General features: G+C 40.3%; 1 protein-coding gene across 1 annotated transcript; it reads right to left on the bottom strand.

Annotated features, from left to right (window-relative positions):
* Nucleotides 1–2,325: 2,325 nt before the first annotated feature.
* Nucleotides 2,326–10,028, bottom strand: LOC144649709 (melanotransferrin-like). The gene is made up of 5 exons (XM_078509272.1): nucleotides 9,932–10,028; nucleotides 7,295–7,522; nucleotides 5,844–6,116; nucleotides 4,443–4,706; nucleotides 2,326–3,110 (listed from the first exon to the last, which is right to left on the bottom strand). Exons 1-5 carry the CDS (start codon nucleotides 9,987–9,989, stop codon nucleotides 2,698–2,700), a joined length of 1,236 nt encoding a protein of 411 aa, XP_078365398.1. The 5' UTR covers nucleotides 9,990–10,028; the 3' UTR covers nucleotides 2,326–2,697.
* Nucleotides 10,029–10,930: the final 902 nt, after the last annotated feature.

Raw genomic sequence — 10,930 nt, 5'->3', positions numbered from 1 at the left:
CCAATATATGGTATAATTTTCATATCGATCCGAGTCAGGGAAGATCGTTTAAAGGCCAATTGCAAATTGTAGGTATGGCCCAGAAAAAACTGTATCGAGCCACCTTAAGACGATTGAAAAACAGGGAAAAAACAGTATTAGAGTCGCAGTGACAGTTGCAGTCCAATCAGGCAGGAGAGCGTGGGGCTTGGGAACAAGATTGAAGTCGACTGACGTGCGCTTGAAATGTAAGCGAAACGCGAAACGGGGTGGATCATGATGGATTGAGTTGAAAACACCTTGCGATCGCTATTGTTTCTTTTTGTTAGTTCTAAGTTCGCGCTTAGAGCAGTTTTCATTTGATTGTCGAAAGTTATTAACTTATGGTTTGGTTTTGTATGGCTACACTAAGTGATTGATAAATAAATCTGGCGCCACGTTCTCAGCTAATCGAAGAATTACAACTAAAACCAATCGTGTCGCAGGTTTTGCGTCGCTTCGCGCCGCTGTCGCAGTGATCTTGGCATCCCCCAAATTTAGGCACCCCCGTCCCAAGATCCCTAGTGAATTTGGCATCCCCTGAGGGGATGCCAAGATCACTAACAGCAGACTGGGGCACAAACCACAATTCCATTCAAAAACCATTTTGCCTTATGAGAAAGCATTGTCTTCATAAATTTAATCGTTCTTAGCAAACAGTATTGACGACTTCGCAAATATTCGCAAAGCTATACAAACCGTTTGATTCAAGTCCGCGCAATTTTTCTTAGAACCGAACACGCGCCGAAATCCCTTACACTAACACGCACGTGGTGCTTATCGCTAAACATTTAATATTTCAAACATAAAAAGCGCATTGTAAGAGCTTCCAATTTGCTCGATGGATGAACATTTCAAATGCGAACATGATCAAGAAACTGACAAAGGACTGTCACGCAATATAGCAATTTGATATGAATGCGATCGCCAGACGTGAAAACTGACCTCTCGAGTCTGTGAACTTATCTCTTTTATTTGTATTGTTATGAACAAAATGTTTTATTGCAGGTTAGGGTTAGTAAATACTGGGTGAACTTAATGACGGCACGAAGATGAAAAAAATTTATGAACAAAGCTTTGTGATAAAGCAAAATGGTTTTGAGTGTAATTGTGGTTTGCTTCGCTTGCCCCAGTCTTGCCCCAGTCGCTTAGGGGTGTAAATTTCGGATTTTTGGTCTCGCTTAGGGTGTTTGGGGCAAAACGCCAATATTTTTAGCCATAATGGTCTCGTTTAGGGTTACACACGAAGAAATATACAGATATAAATTCTATTCTTAGTTTTTTATCTTTAAGGGGTCAACAAAAGGATGAGCCACACCCAGATGGGTCTCTTTTAGGGGTTCTTTTAAAAATTTCCGACGAGCATCCCCGTCTGTTTCATATAGGAGTCCCCCCCCCCCCCGGGTTGGAAACCCGATCTTAATTAGCATAGATTTTTACGATTTTATTTCTCCGTTCACTCCGCAGTTTTTGTTTCGATTGAGAAGATATATCAAACACTCGAGACAGTGTTTCATCGGCTATCCAAAAACCTCGAATTTCGTCAAAAATACTCCGCTGCGCGTCGTATTTTTAACTCTCTTCTCGGTGCCTGGATATCCCGATGAAACACTGCCTCCCGGGGGGGGGACTCCCACATGAAAGTGACGAGTATGCTCGTCGTCTCGCTTAGGGGTATGAATTTCGGACTTTGGGTCTCGCTTAGGGTGTTCTGAGCAAAATGGCAATATTTTAAGCCGTCAGGGTCTCGTTTACGGTTACATGTGAAGAAATATACAAATATCAGTTCTTTTTACAGAATTTTGGTATCTTTTCGGGAGTCTAAAATAGCTTGAGCCACGCCTAGATGGGTCTCTTTTAGGGGTTCTTTTCAAAATTTCCGACGAGCATCCCCGTTCCTTTGAAATGGGAGTCCCCCCCGGGACTGCCTCTCGTGATTGATATATTACGTAAAGCACACGGTCATCCGCACATCGGGATTCAGTAGAATACCCCTTTGCCTATAGCATAATTCCTTGACTTATCTTGCAAGTCGCTACGGGGTTTTGTCCCTTTTTTTTGTCATCAGCGAAGCGCATGGAAGAGACGCAAGGGCGGAAATACCTCTCTTCAGATCCGGACATTTCGCTTGGAACCACCGTCCGTCCGGCCGTCCCACCGTAAAGCATTATGAACAACTCTGCCGAGAAAGGCTCCAAGCTATCCCCAGGACTCGCGCGGTCGCTCATCTTACCTCGTTTTTGCGCTCCTCGATAGAGGCATTAGTTGAACAAAAGTGTAACAAATAAAACGTTTTTTTTTCTGGTGATGTACATGTTTATGGTTAGTTAGACATGGCATTTACAAGTGTGGTTACAGGTTGAAGTATAGTAGCATAGAATCCTGATTAAAATTCAAGCATAAGGCGTTTCTAGGCCGAGAGATTATAGTAAGACCAATGTTTCGATACATAACAACTCTAACTTGGCAAAACAGCTGATAACAAAAGTGCTTTTGATCCCTTAACCTTGATCTAATTTCTTTTGGTTTATCCTTCTAAGTCTTGCTATTAAAGTCTTGGCACCATAAGGGGAGAATTGAAAATATTGCGAGCTGGTCTATATAAATAACATACTAACAAGGTCTACCAGTCTTAACTTATGCACTAACACCACCAAAGCACCGATTCACTGGGGGAATTCAGGCAGTCAGGACCGTAAACACGGCGGCGGAGACGACAAGGACGACCAGAGAAGAAACTGTCCCAGCGGAGGCTTTAGGATCGTCGTCGGTAGGGTCGACGGGTTTGTCGCAGTAGTGCAGCGCCTTGAGATCGCTTTGGTACTGTAGCCCCAGCCACTTGTCATAGGAATCCTTTCCACCGACATCGACAAGCTTCACGGTGGAATCCGAAAAAATTTGATCTTTATACCCACCATACTTGGTGGAGTTGAACATTTGGAATTGTTGCGGATTCGTCTGGTTTATTCCGAATTTTTCTGACATAAACAGCAGAAGTTTCTTGTAATGTGCCAGCAAAGTGTTCCCTTTTCTGGTCATGACAGCATGGGACGAGACTCGACCAAGGTTGCATGACTTGTACTCTCCGATATCTACGGGTGTAAAATCTAAATTATTTTCTTTCGAAACCTAACAATGATCACAATATTAATTATATTAATTTATATCAGATTCTTCTATGCTTATTCTATATAGAGAGGTTATAGTAGTGACCAACAATATACGAGAAACAAATTCAAGCCATCACGCTGATTTACAAGAAATTAGCCTGCAAAAAAAGGGGGGAGGGGAGGATTGAGAGAATTCGAGAAGAGAAAACGGATGAGAAGGGAGATGGAAAAGGGTTTCCTCCTTGGGCTGTCCCATAGATGCATGAAATTTTCCAAAAAAGTTGCTCAAAATTTTATACAAAGCTGCTCGAAAGTTGCTCCAAAAGATCCAAAAGGTTGCTTTAAAGAAGAAAATTCTCCAGCTATAAATTCTTATTTTCCTTTGAAGGTAAAATTTCTAAGCATTTTCATGCAATTCAACTGAAACAGAAATATCTGAATATTATTTTAAGGCTAAGATTTGTTGAATTACAATAGGCCATTTTTAAAAATGCCATAATACTCTTTGTTGTCCCTCCAAAACTTGCATAAGCATTGTTTTGTTGTCCCATGAGAAATGAAAACAATGCTTATGCAAAATTTTGGAGGGACAACAAAGAGTATTATGGTACTTTTGAAAATGGCCTATGATTTCTTTCACAAAGAACAATCGTGAAGATACCGATGACGTCATGTTTACTGACGAGTTTTTACTGTGAATGATCCGAAAGTTGAAGCATCTCTGAACTTTGTTGGAAATCTTCGGCAAATTTCGTTTATCTCCGGAGAAGTTCGAAAAGTTCTCGGGAACGCTTGTATGACCTTCTAACAACACTCGGACAATCTTCCACTTATGTCCAGGGGAGGATTTAACGCAAGAATTGTTTAATGAGTACTTCATGTTTGACTGTGTTATTTGACATTTCCATATTACTTCATATTTGACAGAATTTGTTGTGTTTTGGCGAACGTTTGTTAATGATAACACTTTGTGATGCCTGTCATGAGGAACGCGCATCTCATTAGCGTTCAATCCTGGACATATCTGCAATCGTCGGTCTAGAAATTGTAAAAAGTTGCTCGAAAGTTGATCAAAAGATGAAAAGTTGCCGAGCATCTTTGGGACAGGCATATTCCCTCCCCTTCTCCGCTTATTCCCCCCCCCCCCCCCCCCCATCATTTCCCTCTTTTTACGCCTGCGGGCTGACAAGAAATCGGCCACGTGTTAATCCAGTTGTTAAACCAAAAAGAAACAGCTGTTAATAACCTTATGTGATAAAATAAATATGATGATGATGACACTAGAAGAGAAATTACACTGCACAACAGGCCTACCTTTCCTTCCGCCACCAGGACAGAGGATCTGGTAATCACTCGCATTCCCGTATGTTGCTGGATCCTTAGTAACCATTTCATGCACTGTTGTGTGCTTGACAAATGCCACACATCCATAACCTTTTGCCATGCACTCGAACGCCCCACCGTAACCAGAGAAAGGGTCGTACTTGATGTCACAGTTGTTTCCTTCACTGCCATAGCTACACAAGCTGCACAAGCTGCTAGGACCTTTTGCTTTGTTAAATGACTCGGACAGAGCACCTATTACAAATGTAACATTACTTATGTTATTTGGTTAACTAAGGCTTGTTGATTTCATATAGGGAGGCGGTGTGGCCTAGTGGTCAGGGCGCTGGACTTGTAATCCGGAGGTCCAGGGTTCAAATCCTCCACCCGATAACTAGATGGATTTGCGTTCGGTGGCCCTGAATTCAACTCCTCCGCGCTTTGTAAATAGCCAACAGGTCAGTTTCCTGCCAGCTGGGATTTTTAACACGTTTCTGTTGATTTACAACATTTGTTTGTTTATTTACAATGTCCCAAATGAGCACAGCGCGCAGTGCAAAATACTTTGACACTTGAATTAAGGGATAAATTTATTTATTTTGTTTTCGCTGGTAGTTATATTTTCTTTCATCGTGTTAAAGGTGAAAATGTTTTTTGAAAAAAAAGTATTACAGTGGAATCCAGATTCCTCGGACCCTCGATTTCTGGCTCAGCCTTGGTGTAAGAACCACTGATACTCACCAGTGACATGGAACAAAGAACGACCAAGACAACAAATAGCCTCGAAACAATATATAAAGGAGGAAACCAATAGCTCCAACAAAGAAACTTTTACAGGTTCTTACACCGAGGCAAACCGATAACTCGAACTCGTATCAAGAAATGCAAATTAAAGTTTATAGCAATAGGCTTTGTCATACGGTCAAAAATGACCTTATATGGCTATTTTGGTGCAATGGCAGCAGCAACTAACTTCTTAACACTCGAGAAATTTTTCGAAATTTCTGATTAGCATACAAGGGGGAAAATTTAAACGATCGACGAGACCGAAAGAAAAATAGATATATCTAGACTCAGCCTGCAGGGCTTAAAAAAATCCTAGCAGTACAATTATCATATTTGTCTTTTTTAACCTGTCTCAGCGGGGGAATAAGTACTGGTTAATATGTAATCCCGTATCCAGTAGCTGATTAGGCCCCCGTTTTTACTCTCTCGGCAATATATGTTAATGTCAATGTCGCGCGCCAGCTCGAATTTGTAGTTCTCGTGTGACTTTCTCTAGTTTCTTATGAGATAACATGAAGAAGCAAAATTTTTCAGTGTTGTTTATCTCTGAAAGAGCGTGCTTTTCTTTTATTGCCTACAACATGGGAAACTAAAAAATGTTCTTACCCGGGACACAGCTATTGGAAAAGAAGTTTGCGACGGAGGTAAACGGGTTACAACTCTCGTCCATTTTCATCAACTTGTTCGCCAACAGGAAACCAACAGGGATGTTCCAGCCGGCCGTCTTGTTCGCTCCAGTGTGGCACGACTTTCTTCCTTTCAGGGACTTGATGTCAAAACCAGTGTTGTTCTTTCTAACGACAGCCACACCATAGTAGCTTGTTCCGAACTCAACACCATAATCTTCCGCCACCACCGGAACAAGGTTATTGTATTTTCCTAAAACAGAAATGCATCGTCATTGGTAGCCTGCGTAGCTGGCGGGATTCGCGACCGAGTGCGAGTGCTTTGTTTATGGCGAACGGTGTACATTGTTCCGAGAAATTGTTTTTCAGAGATTTGCAGTCGAGAAGTAGAGTACTGTGTATAGTTGTGTGTCATGTTTATTGGTGGTGTAAATGATTACTTTTTATCCCGGGGGGGGGGGGGTACTCCCATAAATTTCGGATAGGGGTGTGCCGCCAAGGTTCTTAAACCCTGACCCTATTTAAGGATAAAGAAAGCGAAAATTGATAGCCTTTTTAAGGCCCAAAACCGAAAAATGACACCCTATTTAAGGGGAGGAGAAACGTTCCGTGACGACCCAAATAAAGGCAAACCGCGCACGGCAAGACACAAATCTTTATAAAATCGCTTTTCTAATACCTGAACTGAAAATTCAGTTTTCAGATATCTTTTTCTCGTTTAGCTGGGCGTTTATTTTAGCTAATAGAATTTAGGTACCCTATCTAAGGATCACAGCGGGAACACATTGCGAAAAGTAGCAAAAATGATACCCTATTTAAGGACCGAGAACCTCAAAAACCATACCCTATCGGGCGGCACATACCTATATAGGCCACATATGGGAGTACCCCCACCCCCCCCCCCGGGCTTTTTATCAACCAATATGACATAACAACATTCAAAAGCGAGATGCTCTTAGAAATAAAATTTGCTGTTTAAATTGGCAGAATGTTTCACTTTTGTCGTCCAAAATTTGTCTTTACAACAACAACAACAACCTTTAATGTACGTACTCTTGCACCTACACGAAAAGATTAATACAGAGAGGAAATTAAACAAAGTAAGAGTACTGGCTGCCTGTAATAACCATAAGGGCTAGTGGAGCCAGGCGGCCAGTTGATAATAGCATTAAATGAAAATAAATGAACAGGTCGGTAAAAGAACAGATTCACACATAAAAAAGAAAAAGAAAAAGAAAAGCACACTACACACTTAATCTTATCAGTGGAAACCATTCTTGGTTGTTTTCGCCTATTTTTACTCCTTCCTTGTTTTCTATGTTAAAAAATCTATTATTTGGAAGTTTCCTTCAAATTAAAAGAAATCAGAAAAATGACTTAATAATATACCATGACATTGCTCCTTTAACAGTCACTAAAGGTAAGCCATACCTGCAGTAAAAATGTGTCCACCATCCAATGTCATGAGGTCAGCTTTCCCCTCCTCAATCATTTTGATGCAATTGACGTCATCTTGACCAACTGCGCACTCTGCGTTTAATTGAGCACCCTTTCCCAATATAGCAGATACGTTTTGATCCATTAAATTCTGCATCATGTTATTGCATTTTCGTGCTTCCATTTCAGATGTACACCACGTCATGTTCACAACCATCGCCACTGAGCGTAGGAAAAAAACAAAGCAAAACATAACAAAATTAGCGTTTTCTACGAGACACGAAATTTGGCTGACGTTAAAAGGGCTGTGTTAAGTTTTGTCAAATATTCGCTATGAAGCGTAATGTTTGCAAATAATTATTTCTATTGATCTAAATGGCAAAACCATAGCTTCATTGCAACCAAATGTGCCTCCCGGGCGTTAAAGTCACACGAAAACGAGAATAACTTTGAAAACTGTTCAGCCCAACAATATTTCAAAAACTCATATTGCAATTCATTTCAATCTTCGTCAATTTTGGCCATCCGTACGTTGTTTTGTATTTACTGTGTTATTGAATGTTCGTTCACTGTTTTTAGAAATTAGTTTTATATTTATCTGAATTTGATGGCCATTTTCCCATGCCTAAATTTAGCTAAAATCCGTGACACAGTTCTTGTAAGCCCTGACCAACCGGCAACACAAGTAAACGCCACTTGAAAACTTGCCTCTCCGTTTCGCCAGGACTTGCGTACAATTGCGTTGACTTGCGTTCACTTTGGTCTAGATTAAATTTGCACTTAAGTTAACGCAAGTTTTTCACCGTTTGGTTACTCAACGCAAGTCAACGCTTTTTTTGCAGTTTACACTTCAAATGCTGAATTGCACGATGCAGCATTTTAAATGACTTTTTGCAAACTTGCGTACACTTGCGACTAAACTTGTGTGTCCGTTTGGCCACCCAACGCAAGTCTGTACGCAAGTTGAACTTACGACTACTTGCGCCCATGCACTTGCGTTACCGTTTGGCCAGTGCTTTAGATTAACCATTAACTCTCTGGACTAAAAAAAGAATCTCAAAGAATCGAATGGGGAAGGCCAAAAATAATATTTTTAAGGCGTGATATGATAACGCTTATTATATTATATTATAATGTCCGGGATAATCCTGCGATGGACTAGCATCCTATCCAAGGAGGAGTAGAAAATATTCTTAGTCGCTTCAGAAGTGCCCCGGGGTTTGAATCCTCTGATCCCCTCGCTATTTGATTCCTGATCACAGATACCGTTGCAATCCCATGTCACTATTCCCGCAGCTACCTTAAGGTTACTATTGTTAGCGGTTACTACTTTTTGTTATTTTAGCGAGCTGGGCGAATTAAAATCGCTAAACTTGAAGTACTCGCCACAATTTGTCTCGGCCAAATTCAAATACTCTTAAAAAAAAAACGTTTCAGAAAAAAGTTTCAGAAAATCGCTAAATTAAATAGCTGTTAAACTCTTGCTCAGACAAAATCGCTAAAAATAGTATCTGCTAACAATAGGTAATGCTTAGGTACCAAAATTCAGGTATAGTTTCTTTTCGTTTCTAAGCTTGAATCTCGAAAACGGCGTTAGACTGACTACCCTTTGTACAGCAACCTACTCGCTAGCTGAACACAGGTTATGAAATTAAATGATAAAGTCACGTTATTAAGCTGATCGAACTCTGTTGTTTGGAAGGATGATGAAAGTTGATTCTTTCTTTTATATCTTGAGCTCTATATGCGTAACGATCACTTAACTTGGGGTGCTTTATCATTGCATCTTTCCACAGAGAAAACAAATAAAATACAAGTTCAAAATTCCTATAACCAGTTGTCGTTGAAACGGCTTGAAACCACTGTCATTAACTGTGAATACACAACGCTCGTTGCGAATCGGCTGAGTCTGCCCTGAATGGCCTCGCAATGTGCCTATTGTGTGTTTGAGACGGTTGTTCGCTTCTAATTAGTGCATGTTTGAAGCCGAATGAAACATCAGCCTCTTTCTCCTTTATTAGCCTGCGTTGAAGACGAACTAATCCCGGACTATACCGGGATTTAGCTCGTCTGCAAAGCAGGCTATCACATAATAAATGACTAAAAAATTTTCCTTTGCCCGGAAAGAGTAAAACACGTGTCTCAAGGCAGGTTAACTGTAATTTCTTTCTTTTTCTTTATTAAGCACAGTTGAAGAATCAATGGTTGTTGATTTTCCCGAATAACCATTATGAATATTTTACTTAGCTAAGTTTAACATACCTAGCTGCATTGACCTTGTTAGATAGTGGCCATTTCTGACATTACTTTAAGATTGACGCGCCTTGCTCTTTGTAGTTGTAAATGTTAATTTTTGGTCCGGTTGGTACTATCTAAGGGCTGACTTAGACGGTACGGCTTTGCCTATGATTATCGCTTTGCGACACGTCTTATGCCTTGGCCTACTTTAACACGAATCGCGTTGATATAAATCAACCTACTACATCCTTACGACAGACGCGCGCGCGTGCAAGTGGCTCTAAGTCATGTCGTAGGCCTGTCGAAAGCTTGTCGCACGCGGCAAAGCCGTACCGTGTAAATCGACTCTGAAATAAGGCCTGCTTTAAATATTTGTATACTATTTGTACTTACCACTGACGTTGGCTAGTGATAACACAAGAGCAAGTTTGAACAAGTGACGAGAAATCATCTTGGAGAGAGCAAGCGAGTTCGCGAAGGTGTTCCCGTATCAAGCCCCACAAGAAAGTAAAGCGAAGTAATAAATTAGTCACCTAAAAGTAATTTATCGAAATGGTCCTTGGGGAATGAAAAATGAACCAATTTTGAATACTGATGAGCATCAAAGTGTAGGTTGATATCTATTAGACCTGCCCTCTTGTTATCTAGATATAAGTGTTTAGTAATAACAGTAAGGGTATATAAGAAGACTGTTATAAGAAAGTGCTCGTGCAGAATATTTCTTTTCGTCGTTCCAAAATGTGAAAAATTATGCAAGACGGACGGTGTCTGCAAAGTAGCACATGCGGCATTATGGATTTAAGGGATTGGTTTCTAAAGAAACTTTTGTCCTGCTTCGGTGGGCAAGTAAAATGCTTTGTACATTGTTATTCATGGCAGAAAAAGTTGTGAATGCAATTTATACTTCCATTAGAGAAGTGAGATTTAAGCAGCTGAGGCTTCAAGCGTTAGGCCCCTTTGTTCGTCATATTCAGGACTCTGACAAAATCTACTAGATGTTTGTTGTTTGATGCCAGTTTTATTTTTATGTTATCAATGCCAAATTAATACTACAAAGTAGTCTATAGTTAGGATTAAAACCTGGACTGGCTTGAATGTAAAGCGCCTATAATCTCTATGTCTTTTGTTCTCCGCATAACACTTTTCTGTATCTTTTGTTCTCTTAGCATAATACCTTTCTTTCTCTTTTGTGCTTTTTCATTATGACGAACTGTACGCCAACCACTACATTCATTAGTCATTCAAAATTGCCAAGTATAACAATTGTCCATTAGCCGGCCAGTCGTTGCCAAGTAACACAAAAAGTATCTGGTCTCTTGTTTTTGCCTCTTTTTTATGCGCATGGCCCACTTTAAAGCAATACAAGCTAACATTTTTGTTAAAAAATAACAA

This window comes from Oculina patagonica, chromosome 4 (genome assembly GCF_052425735.1).
Source record: "Oculina patagonica isolate OP01 chromosome 4, crgOcupat, whole genome shotgun sequence".
Taxonomy (NCBI): Eukaryota; Metazoa; Cnidaria; class Anthozoa; order Scleractinia; family Oculinidae; genus Oculina; species Oculina patagonica.
The sequence above is the reverse complement of the archived record's forward strand: the minus strand, read 5'-3'. Positions and strand labels throughout refer to the sequence as shown.